Source organism: Myotis davidii, unplaced genomic scaffold (assembly GCF_000327345.1).
Source record: "Myotis davidii unplaced genomic scaffold, ASM32734v1 scaffold135, whole genome shotgun sequence".
NCBI lineage: Eukaryota > Metazoa > Chordata > Mammalia > Chiroptera > Vespertilionidae > Myotis > Myotis davidii.
The window spans coordinates 12,552,108-12,572,230 of record NW_006289813.1 but is presented as its reverse complement, the minus strand read 5'-3'; the positions used below and the strand labels follow the sequence as shown (position 1 = coordinate 12,572,230).

The 20,123-nt window shown below is 37.9% G+C and overlaps 2 protein-coding genes and 1 long non-coding RNA gene across 3 annotated transcripts in view; 1 reads left to right on the top strand and 2 right to left on the bottom strand.

Annotated features, from left to right (window-relative positions):
• LOC102774955 overlaps positions 1-2,158 on the bottom strand; it is an 8,953-nt gene extending 6,795 nt beyond the window's left edge. Inside the window, exon 1 of the long non-coding RNA XR_001513643.1 lies at positions 2,096-2,158. This is a non-coding gene — a long non-coding RNA (uncharacterized LOC102774955). The remainder of the gene's footprint in view (positions 1-2,095) is intronic.
• Positions 1-4,760, top strand: part of PDZD2 (PDZ domain containing 2) — a 212,002-nt gene extending 207,242 nt beyond the window's left edge. The window contains exon 24 of the mRNA XM_006762473.2: positions 1,908-4,760. Coding sequence (XP_006762536.1) covers positions 1,908-2,089 — 182 coding nt within the window. The 3' untranslated portion in view covers positions 2,090-4,760. The remainder of the gene's footprint in view (positions 1-1,907) is intronic.
• Positions 4,761-14,805: 10,045 nt separating this feature from the next.
• GOLPH3 (golgi phosphoprotein 3) overlaps positions 14,806-20,123 on the bottom strand; it is a 19,605-nt gene continuing 14,287 nt past the window's right edge. Inside the window, exon 3 of the mRNA XM_015563102.1 lies at positions 14,806-15,444. Coding sequence (XP_015418588.1) covers positions 15,020-15,444 — 425 coding nt within the window. The 3' untranslated portion in view covers positions 14,806-15,019. The remainder of the gene's footprint in view (positions 15,445-20,123) is intronic.

The following is a 20,123-nucleotide window of genomic DNA, read 5'->3' as shown; positions in this document are numbered from 1 at the left end:
ATTATTTAAATCATCATAATGCACTTTAGGTGTTGTTTTTCAATAATTATAACATTTTATTTACAAAAACAAACAATTAAACAAGTAAAGTTCCTAGTACTTTTTTAACGTATGGTACTGCGTAAAACATTTTCCTCTACGAAGAGGGACCAAACAAAATTTACATTATCTAGATATGCTCCTTTTTCCATGGGCATGAAAAACGAGAACACTCGTGAGTGGTCTGTAACAGATGGCGCGAGGATCACGAGAATTCTCGCTTCGTATTACAATGTTTTACAAAGTATTATACTTTAAAAAGATGTTAGCTTGTAAGAACATGTAATAAGTAACTTCAAAATGCAATGGATATTTTATTTTAAAGCGTGCCTTTAACATTTATGTAAAATGTTTTTTCGTTCAATAGAAACTTATCTGGCCATTGGGTAAAGCTAGCAATAAAACTACTGGTCCACAATGTGTTAAGATTGCAATTTCCAGACTATAAGAAAGTGAAATGGGAGGGAACAGTAGGTCTTTTCATGAACTTGAACTAACAATAATGTGGGTGTGTATATGCCATATTTAATATAACACTGATACTGTTAATATTAAATTTAGTAATAAAACAGCACTAATATTTAATATACTAATTATTAGCATTGTCTTATTAAAAATTAGTATTAGGTTGTGTTATACTAAAGACAGTATCTGCTTCTATCATTAACATAAAATGCTTATGTTCTTGAGTGGGTTGGATTTGAACTTTTCTTCTAGCTATATTTCTATTTTATCAATCGTTATAACCAACTAAAATCATATATATATTGAAATCAAATATTTAACAATGATTTTCAGAAATTTAGGATGGAATAGGAATATCTGTTTTTTGAGCCCTGAAATTTCTGAGAAAATTATTTTCATATTTGGGAATTTTTCTTTCAATGCACTTTTTTCCATGTTAAGTGCACAGAGAGTGTGCACTTCTTCACTACGACTGTTTTAGATGTGTATGTGGAAAGCTTATAAACTTGCTAGACCATACACAAAGCTGCAGTACAGAAATATGTTATAGCTTCTAAGGAGTCAAGAAATCTCCAGTCAGTGCTGGGCATGTAAGCACCCAGTCTCCGAACTTGGATAAACTTGGATATCGTAACCAACATCTTTAACCCTTTGCGGTCGTATTAAATTTGGACATGGGTGTCGTACTGGTCGGAATTAATTTCCATTGAAAGAGCAGTGATACATAACATGCAAGATTATGAAGGATAAACAAGATTTATTAATTCTTTTTTGGAACTACGCTACTAGTAGTAGAATCACTACAAACGTTATCACTTTCTACGTCAGAGTCAGTAGTCAAGGTGCCAAAACAAAATTCTTCATTGTTACTTTCAGATTCGCAGTATACTTCTTTCGGTAACTTTCTTTTTGCCGGGGCAATGCTTTGGTTCGTGACAAGATCCCTTAGACACTTAAGAGCTTTCAGAGAAATTATGAACTGATACATGAATGACTAGAATTAAGATTCGTACGGTTCCTTGCTGTGGTGGCTGAGAGCAGACATACGACCGGAACGGTAAAAAAGCTTTGGTGGCTGAGAGTAGACAAACAACCGCAAAGGGTTAACAGAAGTTGAACCTGTTTCCCTGCATTTATTGGCCATTTGGATTTTAGCTATTGATTTCCTTTGTTCAAGTTTCTCTTTATTTTGTATTCTTTTGAAATATCTTCTCAGCTGCTTAGATTTTTCACAGAAAAGGTTACAGATTTGAATTTTTAAAGTCAGGTTTCTTTTTATGGGTCTCTCTCCTAAGACTATAAACATATTTTGAGATTTTTCTCACTGATGGTTTTTGCTTACTTAGACTTCATTGTGAATACCATGGAAGTACCAAGCCCTCATTCTGTATTTACTCTCACAGGTGGTGCAGCTGAACAGGCTGGAACAATAGAAGCTGGGGATGAAATCCTTGCCATTAACGGGAAACCCCTGGTTGGGCTCGTGCACTTCGATGCCTGGAATATTATGAAGTCTGTCCCGGAGGGACCTGTGCAGTTAGTAATTAGAAAGCATAGGAATTCTTCCTGCAATAAGCATGAGTAGTGACACATTTTTTATAAGAATCTCCTTTTCTCTGTTTCCTTCGTATTTCAGCAAGTCAGAAGGACGTCTTGAAACAGCAGAGAAACACTGGTGTAGGCAAGGACTATAAAAATCTCTACATTTTTACTAACAGATGATGCCCGACTCTGGAAGCCTTCCCTGGATCACCTAGGCCAGGAGGGTTCGTTCTGTTCCGGTACCTGTCCCTGACCTTTCGCTGTTACTAATGGGGATATAAGACATGGCAGGGTGCCTTCTTTCATTTCAAACATCCTTCGCTTCTCTTGGCCACCTCTCCCAACATCCCAATCGGGGCAACTGGGAAGCCTACACAGGCTGAGGGGCAACACAAATGTCATGACTAAATGGACTCTAGTTTTTTATAATTTTGTAAGTAAATACCAATGCTTTAAGCACATTCAATGGACAGAACTGTAGGTCTGTATGTTACCCTGAAAAGAAAATGAGACTTTAATAAAATATAATAATCAATTTATGACCTAATGGTTAGGCTGAGCTCAGGAATTATCCAAAAATGGAAAAACAAAATACAGAAAGTGGTATATTTTAGTGAGTATAAAGTGCAATATATGGCTGCAGAGTTCAACTCAGTGAGTTACTGATCACAGTGAAGTGTTGGTCATGGCCTAAAAGTGTCGATCGTAAGGCTGTTTTGCAGAAATGCAGTTCTGATAAACTGTACTAAATAGCCATGAGCTTGCTGCTTACAATGAGCAGAAAGTTCCAGCTTGGAAAGCACCTTGTATCTAGTTTGGAACTTGTCTTGAGTAAGTGCTTGAATTCTTGACTGGTCAACACAAACGCAGGCAAAAATATCAGTCACTGGGTTTCCATTTCTATATTTTATGTACTCTTAACAGTAATTTAAATTTTTAGAAATCAAATATCTTTTTAGTATCCTTGGGTTTATAAACATAGGCATTATATTTACCATCCAAATAGAGAGGATCGTTAAACGCCCAGCCTGTTTTGTCTTCTGGACAAAAAGTATAGTGTGACTGACTGGGCGCTTAAGGTGTTAAAATGATCCACTTAGGGAACTGTTTGTTGTCCCCCCCGCCCCCTTTCCCAACAAGCTTATAAAATGTATCGTTTCTAAGCATTGGATCACTTTTTCTGACCTGGATATTATGACATATCTCTGCAGTGACTGAAGTTTTTGCTTCTGTTTTGCAAATTATTCCTTTTGTCAAAACTGTTTCCCTGTAACTCACGCTGCTTGTGAAACTTGTCCCAGCTGCTCTCCTTTTGAAGCATGAACTTTGTAGGTGCTGTTCCTTGCTACAAAATTGGCTTTTCTCCCCTCATACTTCAAACCGTCGTCAGCTTCCTTTACCAAAATGGAGGAAAATGGAGGAAAGTGAGTCACTTTCAAGGTAAAGGAGCAGTACTACTATGTAGTTACAACCCAGATCCTGGGGGGGGTGGGGGTGGTCCCCGCACACAATAACTGACTGAGTCCAGGGAATACAGGTGAGACTGTGTACCTGTACGCATGATGACGCTAAAGTTTTATGTTGGAGCTTCTTTCAAAAACTATAGCTTGAGTCTATGGCTTAGAGAGAACAACACAAGTCATCATACCCCCGGATCATGGAAGCACTTGAGCTGTCACTTTGTGCATCATTTTTCTGGGTGATTAATCCCAGTAAACCTCTATGGAGTTGCCCAGAGAGGCCTCTCAGATGGGAGTGAAATATGATTGGTTTGAGCCCAGATTTCTCATCTTTTAACAGGTTCTACAAAAGAAAACATAGTACAGGAATGAGCTAGAAAGATCTGATTAATTTAGCTTCTACTTTCACTACAATTCCAGGTAAGATACTATAGAAAGTCAGTACAAGGTGCATGCTAGATTGTTTTTAAGTCTCTGGAGTCAGTTTTGTGGTTTCTGTTTTCTTGACATGCAACTATTTGAAATCAACACTGAAAACTATTTTTTGCCTCTACTCTTCCAGCTGTGCCTCCTAAGAAACAGTCCTTTGTGAATAGACAGGAATTTCTAGATCAATGGGGCTGGTCTCCTCCTGGGAGTCCCTGATCCTCACTCAAATCTGAGGAGTGCAAGGGTAGACCTCTGGCTCATTAAAATATGTTCAAGTCATCAGCCATTTCTAGTAGATCTTGCCAGAATGGTTCCCTGGCTAACAGTTGGAACATAAGGGAGGAAGCAAAACTGTTTTTAACCCTAAGATAGAGAGCTATTTATCTTCAGTGTTCAGGCATGACTAGTATTTCTAATTAGTCTAATAAATTCCCATACTTCCTGAAGTGAACACTAATGGTATTATCCTACTAAAACTTTGTTTTGGTTTTTTAACTGGTCATTCACAATAAGCTATGAGGCTAAATATGTGTTATAACATGTAAATTGTAGTTGCAAGCATAGACCGTGAAGGTTGAGTTTCACTTATGTTCTACCAGACACATCTCATTTGATTTTATGGTTGACTTAATTGGCACCACACCTGTTGTATGATATACATAATCCTTATTTATGTAAAATAAAATGCCTTATATTATTAAAGAGTTAAGTGCAATAATATGAAATAGCTTGTACATTTTTAAATGTCGCCAAGTTATGTAAACCCACATCTCTGTAAACAACTTTTTTTAAGTGATTTTAAAAAAATAAACACTCTGCTTATTACTTGTTTTTCTAGTTCTGCAACTACAGAATAACCTTTTAAATTATCAAGATAGTAAATGTTTATTGTTACCTAAGTGGGTGAAAGGTACAAAGGCAACAGAACTCAAGTCAACTACTATTTCCCACAACCACACTCAGAATCTCACACAATCCAAATTGTTCACAACCTCCTGACCTTCCAGATTGCACTACCCTTCTTCCCACTACTGCCTCTTGTCTTCAATTTCAACAAGCCCGCCCTTCATTCCCATATCTACTCAGACCAGACCCCATGGTGAGCACAACAATCCCCATCCAGCCCACAGGCTCAGCTCCTTCACCCCAACTAAATCCTGGATCCTTCCAACGAGCCCACTTCTTGGTTCTTACACACCGATTCTTAGAGAAAATACCACAATCGCTCCAAATGATGCTGCTATAAATTCATGGTTTCCAACCTCAACTGGGCTCTTAAAGTTTCCTTGTCAGTTTTTTCTTTCATTCTTCACAACGACCACGTTCTTTTTCTATAAACCCTGACCCATTATTATTCCCATTAAAGTCAGGAATACATTCAGAAAAGATGTTCACTAAGTTAAACAACAATGTTCTGGAAGTACAAGCCAATACAATTAGACAAACATTTTTAAAAGGGGTACATGATATAGTGAGGTACATGTAAACTCAAACACATCAATGTAAAAATGATTAAAATATTACAATTTAGTAAGGTGGCGATCAAAAAGTACTCACCAAAACAAGAGCTTACCTAAATAACCAACAGAACATATGGGAAAAAACACCTAATTCCAACAGCAATGGAAAAATTTATTTAACCGTAGTTAGCCAAGACTAGCAAACCTAAACACAAACATATTCTATGAAGACACACTAAAAAAGGTAACTCGAGCCCTAGCTGGTTTGGCTTAGCGGATAGAGCGTCAGCCTATGGACTGAAGGGTCTTAATTCAATTTTGGAACCCCCGAGGGGACAAATTTTTGTGCACCGGGCCTCTAGTGTGTGTGTGTGTGTGTGTGTGTGTGTGTGTGTGTGTGTGTGTGTATATATATATATATATATATATTTAAAAAAGGTAACTCAAACAAATGGAAAATACAGCTTATTCGTGAACAGAATAACTCAATGCTATAAAGATTTCAGTTCTCCCAAGACTAATCTATAAATATAATGTAACTCCAACCATAATCTCAAAAGACTTTTTTAACCTGACAAAATTATTCTAAATTCCATTGGGTAGGATAAACCTGTGAAAATAGCCAGAAGAATTTTGAAAGTATTATAGGAGGGAGACAGCACTATCACAACATTATCAGAAACTATAATTAAAACAGTGCTCTTCTTCCAAACTGGACATGCAAGCCACCGGAAAAAAGAGCTAAATATATGTATAGATAGTATTTCTAAATTCAAAGAAAATTCAAAGGTAACATTCTAAATTGGTGGCAGAAAACATAAGATTATTCAATAACTGGTTTTGGATAAATTAGCTAGCTATTTGGGGGTGGCTGGGTGGAGGTGAAAGCTGGATCCTTGCAACAAAGTATATCCCTGACAACAAAATTGCAGAGTAGTCACAGGTTTAAAAGCAAAAAAGGAAAACAAGCCCTGACTGGTTTTGCTCAGTGGATACAGCATCGGCCTGCGGACTGAAGGATCCCAGGTTCGATTCCAGTCAAGGGCATGTACCTTGGTTGCGGGCACATCCCCAGTAGGGGGTGTTAAGGAGGGAGCTGATCGATGTTTCTCTCTCATCGATGTTTCTCTCTATCCCTCTCCCTTTCTCTCTGTAAAAAAATAAATAAAATATATTTTAAAAAAAGGAAAACAAATCTAAAAAGCCAAATAAATTGTTTAAATTATAAAATGAATATGATGGTCAATTCAGAAGCTATAAAACCACAGACTCATAACTTAACAAACCACTGGGCACTATCCCAGCAGATTCAGGCAAGAGAGCAGAAGAGTGATGTAGTTTTTTAATTTCACATCCCACCCATTCCCTACTCCCTACTGTTAACACCACACACATACACGGAGAGCAACTAGTACTGAAAAACCTTGGTGTAAACATCTATAACAGAACTTAGTGTGAAAGTACCCCCAAGTTCCCCAAAATATACAAGTGGGTGGGGACAAACTACCAAAAAGACAAATTTGGTATCAGGATCTGTGCAAGGCCAAGTAGAAGGAAGCAACAGGGCATCTAGAGCCCTGAGACACCCTGACTCCCCGCCCCATAATCAACAGGAATTCAGAGGAGCAACTGGGCAGCAGCTGAAACTAGAATTTTTCAAAACCTAGTGAAAAAATGTGGGCAAGTGGGTGAGGTCCCTGAAGAAGGTAGTGAGGGCTGGTGCAGGTTATGCACACTCAAAATCAACCTGCCAGTTCCTCAGACTGAGGAGAAACTACAGGAACAGAATCCAAATTGAGCAGAACAAGAACAAGAGAGGTCCAGACAAACAAGGCCCAGATAAAGGAGGGCAGAACCAGATCTCAGAAAGTAAACTGACATATTTCTTTACACTTGACAGAAAAGAGGGGTCAGAGAATAGTTAGAAAAGCTACCCTGACCCACTTGTCCTTTCTAACAGAACAGGAAAGGCAATTTCATGTAAAAATGGGCAATAGAAGATAATCTAGGTCAAATCCCACACAAAGAAAAAAGAGAACAAGGAACAAATACACCCCTATGACAACAAAAGCATCACAGAGACATGCTGGGAGACCAAAGAAAACTATAACAATACCTCAAAATGAATTAAATACATTAAGAAAACGACAGAAAAATATAAATAAATAAAAAATTAGAAAATATTTTAAAATGGGCATTAAAATTCAAGGGAAAAAATTTCAGAAAATACTAAATTAAAAAGATTATTCACAGTGAATAAATACAATAATTTCTTAAGATAAAAAGGGTGAAATGGCCCTAACCGGTTTGGCTCAGTGGATAGAGCATCGGCCTGCGGACTGAGGGGTCCCAGGTTCGATTCCAGTCAAGGGCATCATTGTGGCGGGCACATCCCCAGTAGGGGGTGTGCAGGAGGCAGCTGACTGATGTTTCTCTCTCATTGGTGTTTCGAACTCTATCCCTCTCCCTTTCTCTCTGTAAAAGATCAATAAAATATGTTTTTCTAAAGGGTGAAATGTTTAAAGATCAGTAATAAAGAAAGAAAAGAAAAGAACCCAAGCAAAACGGACAAATAACGAAGATATATAATAGCAGTCCCCAAAGAAGAACACTTAAACAAGGGTACAGAACAAACACTTAGAGGAGCTCCAGTTGCGCAATCAATTAGCGCGCAGTACTTATAAGAACAAACACTTAGAGCTTCAATTTTCCTGAAATTGAGAATAAAAAAAGACTTGACATTGACACTACATACTGAAAGAACACACACACCATGTCCTATTCCAGAACAACCCATAACAACACACTGTAGTAGCACTGGGGGAAAATTGGAGGAGAAATCCTGTGGGCTTCAAGCAAAAATAGGCATTCATGAGAGAAAGAAAATCGTATTTGAATCAGACTCTGACAGTATGCCTTATGCCAAAAAAAAGAAAAAGACTGTGACCCAAGAAATTTATCCAGACAAACTGCCTTTCAAATAAAAGGCTTCAGATACACTGTTATACAGAAATGCAAGGTTTGCTCACAAGCCCTTTCTGAAGAAACTAACAAATGAGCAAGACAACCAAAATGACTGGATAGACAATAATATGAGGAATGATGGTGAGCATTGAGTATGTGTTTACTTGAAGAGTTAAGATTAAGGTAAATTAAAAGGAGAGGCTATGTTGTATAAACAGTGTTCTTATAATGCAGGTGCAACACAATTACAAAAAGTGGCAGCACTGAATCATACACTAAAAAGTGGTTGAAATGTTAAGTTTTATGTTATGTATATTGTACCACAATAAAAAAGGGGGAGAAGCCCTAGCCAGTTTGGCTCAGTGGATAGAGCATAGGCCTGTGGACTGAAGGGTCCCAGGTTCAATTCGGGTCAAGGGCACATACCTCGGTTGCAACCAATTGATGTGTGTCTCTCACATCTATGTTTTCCTCTCTCTAAAAAAACAATGGATGCCTGATTGGTGTGGCTTAGTGGTTGAGCATTGACCTATAATCCAGGAGGGTCAGTTTAATTCCCAATCAGGGCACATGCCCAGGTTGCAGGCTCGATCCCTAGTGGGGCGTGTAGGAGGCAGCCAATTGATGATTCTCTCTCATCATTGATGTTTCTATCTCTCCCTTCCTCTCTGAAGTCAATAAAATATATATTAAAAGAGGGTGGGGGGAGTACCTTTTAAGTTTACATTGATACTTTCTATTCAAATTTAGAACTACAAGGTTTTCCATCTTCTATCTTAAAGATGTATCTTCATTTTTCCATATAAAGAATCCTGGTTCTCATGAAGAAAACTGATGATGATAAAACACAATGTTTATTTCCATAAAATCATAATACTTAAAAAACCAAATCAGTAACCTCTGGAGAATGCTGAGAAACCAACTTGATTTTGAAAACTGGTAAATAAAATTTATAATGTATCCTGCCGAAACCGGTTTGGCTCAATGGATAGAGCATCGGCCTGCGGACTGAAAGGTCCCAGGTTCGATTCCGGTCAAGGGCATGTACCTGGGTTGCGGGCACGTCCCCACTAGGGGATGTGCAGGAGGCAGCTGGTCAATGTTTCTCTCTCATCGATGTTTCTCTCTCATCGATGTTTCTATCTCTCTCCCTTCCTCTCTGTGGAAAATCAATAAAATATATTTAAAAAAAAATTTATAATGTATCCTACCTTTACTCTACAAACTACTAAAAGGTAATAAAGATAAGGTGAGGTTTCTCTTTATAGAAAAACTCTCATGAAGAAATGACAGGAATTAAAACATTACCAGTCAACAACCCCATTAAACAGGATCTAGTAAGAACTGAACAGCAAGAATGCTAACATCATAAAAGTAGAGAAATTATATAAAGTAGAGATGCTATACATTTCCTGATAGAAGAACACATATCACCATGAAACTGTGTTGCCTACACAAACAAACCTGAATCTGACGAAGCCTCTAGATCCAATTACCAATTCTTGGGAAGTACAAAAGCCAGAGATACATTAAACTACATGTAGATGCAATCAGCAAAATCCAAACTTTGGGAAACTCTCAGGACAGTGATCCAATTTCATCAACAAACATTTTACAAGGGAAAAAACAAGATGGAGTTGGGGGGAGGGGGAGGATGGGACCTATAAATTAGGAAAAATTTAAAATCACTTATCAAGTGAAAAACAAAACTAAACAGAACAAAATTATTAGAGATGCACACTGGTTGGGACCAGAAGATTATAATTGGAAGAAAGCCTTGAGCAGCTTCTGGATAAGCCGACAAGTTCTACTTCTGACCTGAGTGATGGTCGCAAACATATTTGCCTTAAAATAATTCATTAGCCTACCATTTGTTTGTGCTTCCATTTGTATTTTAATCAAAAACTACATGAAATGCTTATATACATATGTATTCGTAAGTTTATATGATTGTTTATATGATTTTTATACTTGTTATATTTAATATCCCCCCCCAAATTTATAGTAATACATATCACAAACCTGAGTACTAGGCAAATGTCATTAGTAGGATAATTAAGGTCTCCACAGATTCCATGCACAACACTGTACCTTACACTTTACTGAATGTTTAAAAAAAAAGAAAGAAAGAAAAACTTATCATACACCAATTCCAAAGGCTGGGGAAACAAACAGATTCACAGACACTGGGCTAATATCCATAATATATTAAAAGTCCTGATGAATCAATACTTAAAAGATGCCCATTAGAACAATGGATAAAGAACACAAACAGGTTAATTCAGAGAGAAAAATACAAACTATCTTTAAAGGTTTTATAAATAAAGACAGTAAATAACCAACCCCCCAATAACTAAAACAAGTTGACAATTATCTATTAGCTTGGCAAAGACCAGGATTGATGAAACCCTCTAAGTATTGGCCAGGATTTAGGGAAACCAGCATTCATATTACTGGTGGGCGTGTATGTTAACATCAATTTTACAAATCAATTTGGCTTTCTATTAATTCCTCCTACAGAAGTCAGACAAATAAAAAGACATATGTACATTAAAATACTGTTGGCAATAATGAAAAACATGAGACTAATCCAAATGTCCATTAATGGGAGATTTAACAAAGTTATAAAATGAAGCCAACAATGATTAAAAAGAATGATGTGTGCTTATTCTGAAAGTTCTCCACAATATAAAATACAAGTACAAAAAGTAAATTGCACACCAGTATATGATGATGCTACTGGAAAAATTGCACAACACTGGTCTATCAGAAGTAAACACCTATGTAATTCTAGCATTGGACCGAGAAAGTACTGTATACATATCAACATTTAACCATGTTACCATCCACACTCCTTTAAAGGACAGCCTGCAAGGTTATGAATATTAATACTACCTCACTGGTACTATTAAAGAATATATGACATTTGTGCAAAACTTACAAGAGCCAGGTATATTATTCGAGGACCTGATGCTCTGTGATGAACTGGAATTTACCTTAGACTGTCAGTCATCTTGACCTGAATGAAAGTGAAATGGAATAATGTTATCTGACAATATATAGTAAGTGCATACAAGATGGAGAGTTGGAATTGAATTTCATGAAATAAATACCTTACAGACTTGTGACTGGTGGTTTCCATGCTCCTGGGGCAAAAGTAGTCATTACTTATTGGCCCAATATTGCCACTGAACTGTCAGACACCAGCCTCTCTTTCCTTTGGGTGATGACCAAATTCAAAGGTGTGTTATACTGGAAAAGAGTATTGTACACATCTATTCACAAACAATGGGAAGAACTGAGTGATGGAATGTGTTAAGAGACCACTGGGCAATCCTGCTTCAACAGTCCAGGGACTTTCTTGGCCATTTGACACCTGGTAATGCTTTTTTCTCCTAAGAACATACAGAATTATTCAACTTTTTCATCCCCCAAAAATGTGAGTTATACCAAGATATTGTAATAAAGCAGGGATGTCCCGTTATCATTGTAGTTTGCGTAAGTGTGAGAATTTTTTGCATGCCTATTGTTTTTTGTCTGTTAGAGAAAAGAAGCCCCCTCCTAGTGCCCAAAGAACGGATAAACTGTAGTGGAATGCTATTACTGCCAATCATTTTAGGACTTAAAGCTCAAACACTTACCAGATAATGTAAGATTGGGTAAATCATCCTCTCTAGGCCTGTTCTTCAATAAATGAAGGCAGTTCTTAGGGTTTGGGGAGGTCAAAACGAAATATAAAGTATTTAACTAGTAGGCACAAAAACACACATTCAGTGTTTCCTTTCTCCCTTTGGTTAGAACGTTTTCCCAGATATGATTATTTTAAGGAATACACCTCAAACAATATATGAAATCAAAAAAACACAGCAGCCCTAATCAGTTTGGCTCAGTGGATAGAGCGTCGGCCTGCGGACTGAAGGGTCCCAGGTTCGATTCTGGTCAAGGACATATACCTTGGTTGCGGGCACATCCCCAGTAGGGGGTATGTAGAAGGCGGCTGATTGATGTTTCTCTCTCATCGATGTTTCTAACTCTCTATCCCTCCCCTTTCCTCTCTGTAAAAAAATCAATAAAAAATATATTTTTTAAAAAACACAGCAACTAATTCTTTGCACAATAGATCTTTCTACAATTTTCTATTAAAATTCACTGCCTGATTCTTGGATCAGAAGACTTTTAAAAAGTGGCATAAATACTGCTTCTACCACACAGAGTAATTATTTCCATGGAGCCACACCATTCGTGCTATACAGAGGACTATGAACAGCAGCATTTTACAGGAGAAAAGAGTTCTAGATATCAGCTTGCCCTCCAGGTAGTACTACGTTTTCTCTCTGAATACAGAAGCAGGTGATGAAGTTGGGGCCACACACAGGTAGAGCTGGTGTGTAGTCTGCTGTGAGCAAACACTGGCAGAAGTTCAGGCAGGCCTTTCCCTTGCCTGAGATAGTTGCTGCTGAAATGAAAAATATCCATTACTTCTAAAATCTTTTCAAGGGAAAAAAATAATAAATCTTCACTTGAAAAGAAACGCCAAGATACTGATAACAGTTTCCAGTATGCATTTTATGGGAAGAAACTATAAACTGATAGTTTTTATACTTAGTTTCCACCAGTAGTATAATTTGGGGAGGTAAGGAGTTTATTTTAATGGACAGAAAATCTGTCTTTTCTCATGTGTTAAAACAAGGACTGGAAACTACTGCCCATGGTCAGCTGCCTGTTTCTGTAACTAAGAATTTATTAGAACACAGCCTCACCCATTTATTTGCATTATCTATGGCAACCTTCATTCAGCAGAGTTGGGTAGTTGCATCAGATATCGTATGTGGCCTAAAGCCTAAAATATTTACTATCTGACCCTAGGAAAAAAGCCTACTGCCCCAGCTGGGTAGTTCAGTTGGTTGGAGTGTTATTCTCTACATCAAAAAGGCTGTAGGTTTGATTCCCAGTCAGGGCACACCTAGGTTGTGGTACAATCCCCAGTTGGGATGCACAGGAGGCAGCTAATTGATGTTTCTGTTTCTCTCTCTCTCTCTCTCTCTCTCTCTCTTTCTCCCTTCCCCCCTCTCTCTAAAATCAATAAAGACATATCCTCAGGTGAGAATTAGAAAGAAAAAAAAGGCCCTCCAACAACTACATTAAAATATTACCACACTATATTAAGGCTCAGTAAAACTTCCTTAGAAAGAAAACTAAGGTAAAATACAAAAGTACAAATGACATGCTTGCTCTGATTCAGGCACTTTCAAGATCATAGTTTATTTCTTCAGATAAAAAGATAGTATACATATTAGGGAATCCATCTAGTAGTTTTGCATTGAATGTTAACCAAAAGAAATCTAGACACCTGAAAGCCTCACTATTAACATGAACTATGGTAATAAAAAATTTGACATTTAATCTGTTCAATATATAATATTTACATTATGAAACCAATAGTGATATTATTGATAAACAGTGATAAAGAAATAGTAAAAAGCAAAGGTTTATATTTTTATAATGTGCTATTGTCATAATTGTACATAAAAATTAAAACATAGCAGAGCTTTCTGTTATAAAATTCTTAATCATCTGAACTGTAGTCATTACTTGATAACAATTTACATGCAACATCTGCTATAAATGACATTTGATTTCTTCGTGAGAAATTGTGAGTAGATAAATGACATTTAAGAGCAAACATTAATTTACTTGTGGTCAAAAAAAACCAAAAAAAACTGTACTCAAGATTAGTACTGGTCACAAGCCTCTTCCATATAGAAATGGTAAAAACAGTAAGACAAAAGTATTTGCAAAAGGAGATGCACAGCTCAAAAAAATCTTGGGACCAGACACATATCTTTTCTCTCTCCTTCAATAGTGAAAGGTCTATTTTGCCATCAAATAATAGTAACTGAAGCAAGTGAGGGCACCAGGTGTACAAGAAATTAAATCTTGCAAAATACTAAGATGGAGGCAGGTGTGGCCAGAAGAAGGGACAATTTATATATAATTCAAACTATATACAGCATAACTGGAATGCAGCCCATCCCAAACTGGCTTTGTGAAACAGTTGGACCGTTATGATTTAATAGTTAAAATTATAACAAGTTGTATAACAGATTTATATGGGACACAAAATCAAAGGGGCATTTTATATTATTTACTGTGTTGTTTCAATTTAAAAATAACTTTGCTAAGTATACATCTCAACTGAGGTCTATGTATAAAACATCCTAATAGATACAGATATTTACCTTTGGTGAGTTAAAGGCCTTTTTGTGATTTCTGTCTGAATTGTAGGCAGAATGGGAGATGCACATGCACATAGGGGAAAACTCAAACTGAGGTAATCCAAAGGTCTGCATGTGAGGAGACTGGAGGTTACTTTGAAAGTCAAAGCATACCAGAAATCCAGAACAGGTAACAGTGAGCATGGCAACAGAAGGAATGGAATGCCAATATGGCAGTAAAACTTTTTAAAACAGAAAGAGGAAGGCCTCTCGTACCAGCAGAATCCTGCATACATATTAAAAAAAAAAAAAAAAAGCCACCTACCATTTCATAAAACAAAAGCCAATTATAGTGTGGGAAAGTATAAATTGCAGAAAACCAGAAGTCAATAGCAGAAAACTACTGGTTTACTTGAGAGGGAGGAGGAGGCTTCCCCCTGGGCAGTTACTTGGTGAAGGCCGCCACCACCGCCCACAGAACCTCGTTGGCGTTGGCCTTCACACATTCCACCTCAGGATCCAGGTCGAGGAGCTGCCGCACCCTCTTGGTGGCTAAATCATACTGCTCATCCAGCAGGGGAGCGAAGGCATTCTCCAGAACATCCGAGGCGTGGGCGAGGTAAATGAGGGCCAGCAGGCGCTTGTCCATGCGGTGAGGGTCATTCACCCATTTGTCAAGAACAGCTTCCTGTACCTTCTTGATGAGGCGCTGCTTAATGTTGTTGTTGGTGAGGGGATGTGTGGTCATGTCAAAAAGTAGGAAGTTCTGTTTCTCTGTTGTCAATACGCCCTTTTCTACCAGGTTTTTAGCTAATCGTTCCCGTACATTCCTTAATTGATAATGCAGTTTTAATGGATTCCATGTTTCACCTAAACAAAATATTTCAGAAGTTAGAAATGATAGGTATTGGATTCCAGTCAAGATAGAAGAGCAGGTAAGTGCTGTGCTCACCTTCTCCCACTACTACATCAAAATTGCAACTAAATTATGAAACAAATATCATTGAGAACCACCTAAAGACTAGCTGAACATAAATGCTATACCTGAGGAGATAAAGAAGAAGCCACAAAGGGACTGGTAGGAGAGGCAGAGACATGAAATAAGCTGGTCCCACACCCATGAGGTGGCAATTAAGAATCAGAGGAATACTCAAGCTGTGGAGGACCCACTAAGGAGTAAGGGGTCCCAGCCCCAGACACCAGTGCTGGGAAGAGAAGTCCCCATAACATCTGGTTGTGAAAACCAGCAGGGACAGCATCCAAGTGAGAACAAGGGCTGCTGGAGTCCCAGGCGCTCCTCTTGAGAGGCCACACACAGTCGCACTAGCTCACAAACTCACTCACATGGCTCCAGTGTAGGAGCAGCAGCTAGAAAAGCACCAAGGATATATAGGGAGAAACTAAACTGACTAGTTTCAGGGAAAGTGCTGGAAGAGCAGGGGTTGAGACAGCTCTCTCCCAGGGATGGAGTGCTGGCAGATACCATTGGTCCTTTTTGAGCCCTCCCCCAACCCAGCCAGCCAGTCTAGCATAGATGGGCACCAAATCAGAGCTCTCCAATAACCTGGAAACACCATTGTCCTGCCCTGGTGATTCCCTGAGACCCTACCCTATCTAACAGCCTGCAGGTCCACAAACCCAAACAAGCAGTGGCTGTCCATGGTGTTTCCTGCACCTCTAGCTAAGCTACCCCAAGTCTGTCACAAGCAGCAATAGGTGTGAACTTGCATTGTAACTACCATCAAGTAGCCCAGGCCTGGCATACACAGTGACCAGTCTGGCCTTGGAACACAGCCTCAACAAGCAGCCATAAACCCCACACAAGTTGCAGGCTTGGTCTGCAGAATAGCCACTCCCAAGCAGCAACCAACTGCAATTTCATAGCTCCACCAGACAATAGTCCCAAGCTGGGCACAATCAGTGAAATTAGACCATACAAAAATCAACTCAAAGTGGGTAAAAGGCTTAAATGTAAGACCTGAAATCATAAAACTTACAAAAGAAAATATAGGCAGTAAATTCTGACATCGCTCTCAGTAACATTTATTTGGAAATGTCTTCCCAGGAAACAAAAGAAAAAATAAGCAAATGGAACTACATCAAACCAAAAAGTTTTGGCATAGCGAAGGAAATTATCAACAAATCGAAAACAACCTCCTGAATGGAAGAAGATATTTGCCAATGATACATTTGATAAGGGTTAAAACCCAAAATATGTAATAACCACCCCCCCTAAAAAACAAACAAACAAACAAAAACAACAACTAAAAAATGGGCAGAGGACTTGAATAAATATTTCTCCAGGGAGGACATACAGATGGCCAATAGACATATGAAAAGATGCTCCACATTACAAATCAGGAAAATGCAAATCAAAACCACAATGAGATATTACCGCACACCTGTGAGTATGTTTTCCATCAATAAATCAACAGTGTTGGCAAGGATGCAGAGATAAGGGAACCCTGTGCACTGTTAGTGGAATTGTAAATTAGTGCAGCCACTATGGAAAACAGTACGGAGGTTCCTCAAGAAATTAAAAATGGAACTACCATATAACCCAACAATCCCTCTTCTGGGTATGTATCCAAAGAACTCTAAAACACTAATAAAAAAGGATATAAGCACCCTCTATGTTCACTGCAGCATATTTACAATTCAGCCCTGGCCTGTGTTGCTCACCAGTTAGTGTTGGCCTCAGCACCAAAAGATCATGGGTTGGATTCCCCGTCAAGGGCACATATGTAGGTTGCAGGTGCAATCCCAGGCCCAGTCAGGACACATTTGTGTGTGTGTGTGTCCCCTTCCCACCCCCCCTAAATATTAATGGGAAAAATATCCTCAGGTGAGGATTAACAGGGGGAAAAAATTAATGGGGGAAAAATTCTCAAGAGAATTAAAAAATAATAAAATGGCTATTATAAATATCTAAATAACTTAAAGGAAATATGAAAAGACTTTTTTTTAAACAAGTAAATGATCTGAATTGTGATTTTTCATTTTGTGAATAACTTTGTAAAACTAGGAACTTGAAAACAATTATCAAATAATAAAGGGTTGGTACCATGAATTATTAGTAAATTGAAGTTACTGCCTGCATTTAAAAAAAACATTCACTTTCCAATTTAAAAAATCTAGCAAATTAACTTCCGCAAAAGACAAACAACCATTGCATTCAATTTCCTTGGTAACTTCAAAAAACAGCTAAAATATATTTAGGGGTCCTATTAGACTTTAAAACTTAATTGTATAAAAGAAAAATATAATAATAAATGAAATGCTAACTTATAACAAGTTATGGGGCCAGACTGCTGGATATGATTTCAACTTGGTCATCTCCTAGCTATGCCTTAGAGAATATCTTGGCCATTTATTCCCAAACAAAGGCACGGGGTGATATTTGCATAAGACTATTCTGAGAAACCCAAAGTTAAATTTCTCTTTGGCAGACCTAAAAAACAAAACAACCCCTCCCCTCCGCCCAATGCTGCTATACAATGACTTTTTTCTTTTTCATGGGAAATAAATGGGATTAGCAGTTTATGGCTGTATGTTATATTAAAGTTATACTAAGGTTTATCTACAACTTATCTATAATTAAATCTTATCTATTGCAACCAATGCAACAAGTAATGCTTACAAAGTTGCTGTAAGAAATTTCTCAATTTCAAAATATGCTGACAAGTCAGTGTTGCTACTAAAAATGAAAAGAGTCTCTGAACACAGACAGACCCACTGTCAAATAAGGTGCTCCATTTATGAGTGGACCTTCTTATGGGCAATCACTCCTGCCTCAGAGGAAGTAATAAAAAGGCATTTGGCCCTTGCTGGTTTGGCTCGGTGGATAGAGCGTTGGTTTGCGGACTGAAGGGTCCCGGGTTCGATTTCGGTCAAGGGCACATGCCTGGGTTGCTGGCTGGATCCCCAGTCGGGGCATGCAGGAGGTAGCCGATGAACGATTCTCATCATTGATGTTTCTATCTCTCTCTCCCTTCTCCCTTACTCTCTGAAATCAATAAAAATACATATTTTTAAAAAAGGTATTTAGATATCATCTTCTTTTGTACCAATTCCCTGGAAAAGGCAAACCTTGTGTATTCATGCCAACAAATTGTTATTCAGATCTCCTCAGTTACGTGAAAAAATGAATAAATCTCATAAGCAGAAGGTTGATGAAACAGTGTAACATACAAGTGGGGGCGTTAAGCACCCCCATAAAATAACTGCATGGTCCAAGTATCTTGGTATTCTGACATTTCTGCTTTTTACTTTAAAAGAACCAAATTAAGTAAGCTAAATACAAAAAATAAAGTCACCCCTGAGATTAGCATAGTTTAACAGTATAAATTGGGGTGGGAGAAGGGTAGTTGTGTAAGTAAAAGGAAGATACAATAAGATTTAATCTATACTAACTACTAAAGATTTAGATGCTTCAATTTAAGCAGAATATTAAGTAACTTTCAAATATTTGTAATAAATGCCTGATAAATAGTACTAAAAATTCTAGATTAAAAGATGTTACTATGATCCATATTATTATTCATCAGTCCCTAAAGAATTTATTTACCTTTTTGTAAACAAACTTGTGAGAAGCATATAGAGAGGCAAAGTTCTTCAAAGATTATGTCCTCTGCCTAACAATTACTTCAGTGGAAATGATATACTGGCAGCTACCTACATAATTCACTACAAAAAACTTCTCTCTTCCTTGACATCTTACTACAAAACTAAAAGCAGCTGTTCAGAAATTTGGCAGTCTAGTGACACCTTGTGACCAAATTTATCAACTACATGTCTTAAGATTTCAAAAAGCCGGAAACGTTTACTCTTATTTCATTTTTAAATATGTTTTTATTAATTTCAGAGAGAGGAAGGGAGAGGGAGAGAGGGATAGAAACATCAATGATGAGAGAAAATCATTGATTGGCTGCCTTCTGCACACCCCCAAATGAGGATAAAGCCTGCAACCCAGGCATGTGTCGACACTCAACCACTGAGCAACACTGGCCAGGCCAGAAACTTTTATTCTTAAAAACAGTTTTTAAAACACTTTTTAAGTCTTTGCCTCAAATATATTTATCAAATTTTAAATTAATGATATATAAATAATATTTATAATATATCAGTAGGTTTTAGCATGTATGTAGTGTAAATAATAATAAAATTAACCCTTGAGTATCTCTCTATCCAGGTAAAGAAGAAACCTTTGTCAGGACCTTAGATTCCTCCTGTGTCCTTCTCTGCCTCAGAAGTAATCACCAAACCAGCTCGTGTGACTCATTCTCTTTTCCCTACCACCTATGCAAGTACCAATACATCGTTTTGAAAACCAAGTAGCAAAAAGACAGTGGATAGGGCCACCCATTTTAGTACCGTATTTGCTGGCGTATAAGACGATTTTTTGGCCCTGAAAAATATGCCTCCAAGTGGGGGGTCGTCTTATACGCCAGGTACACTTCAGATAGACTGCCCATAGTGCTTGCCCCGTGCCATAGTGGCCTCCCGATGCCCGCCCACTTCATTCCACATACCGTTCAGGCATCAGCAGC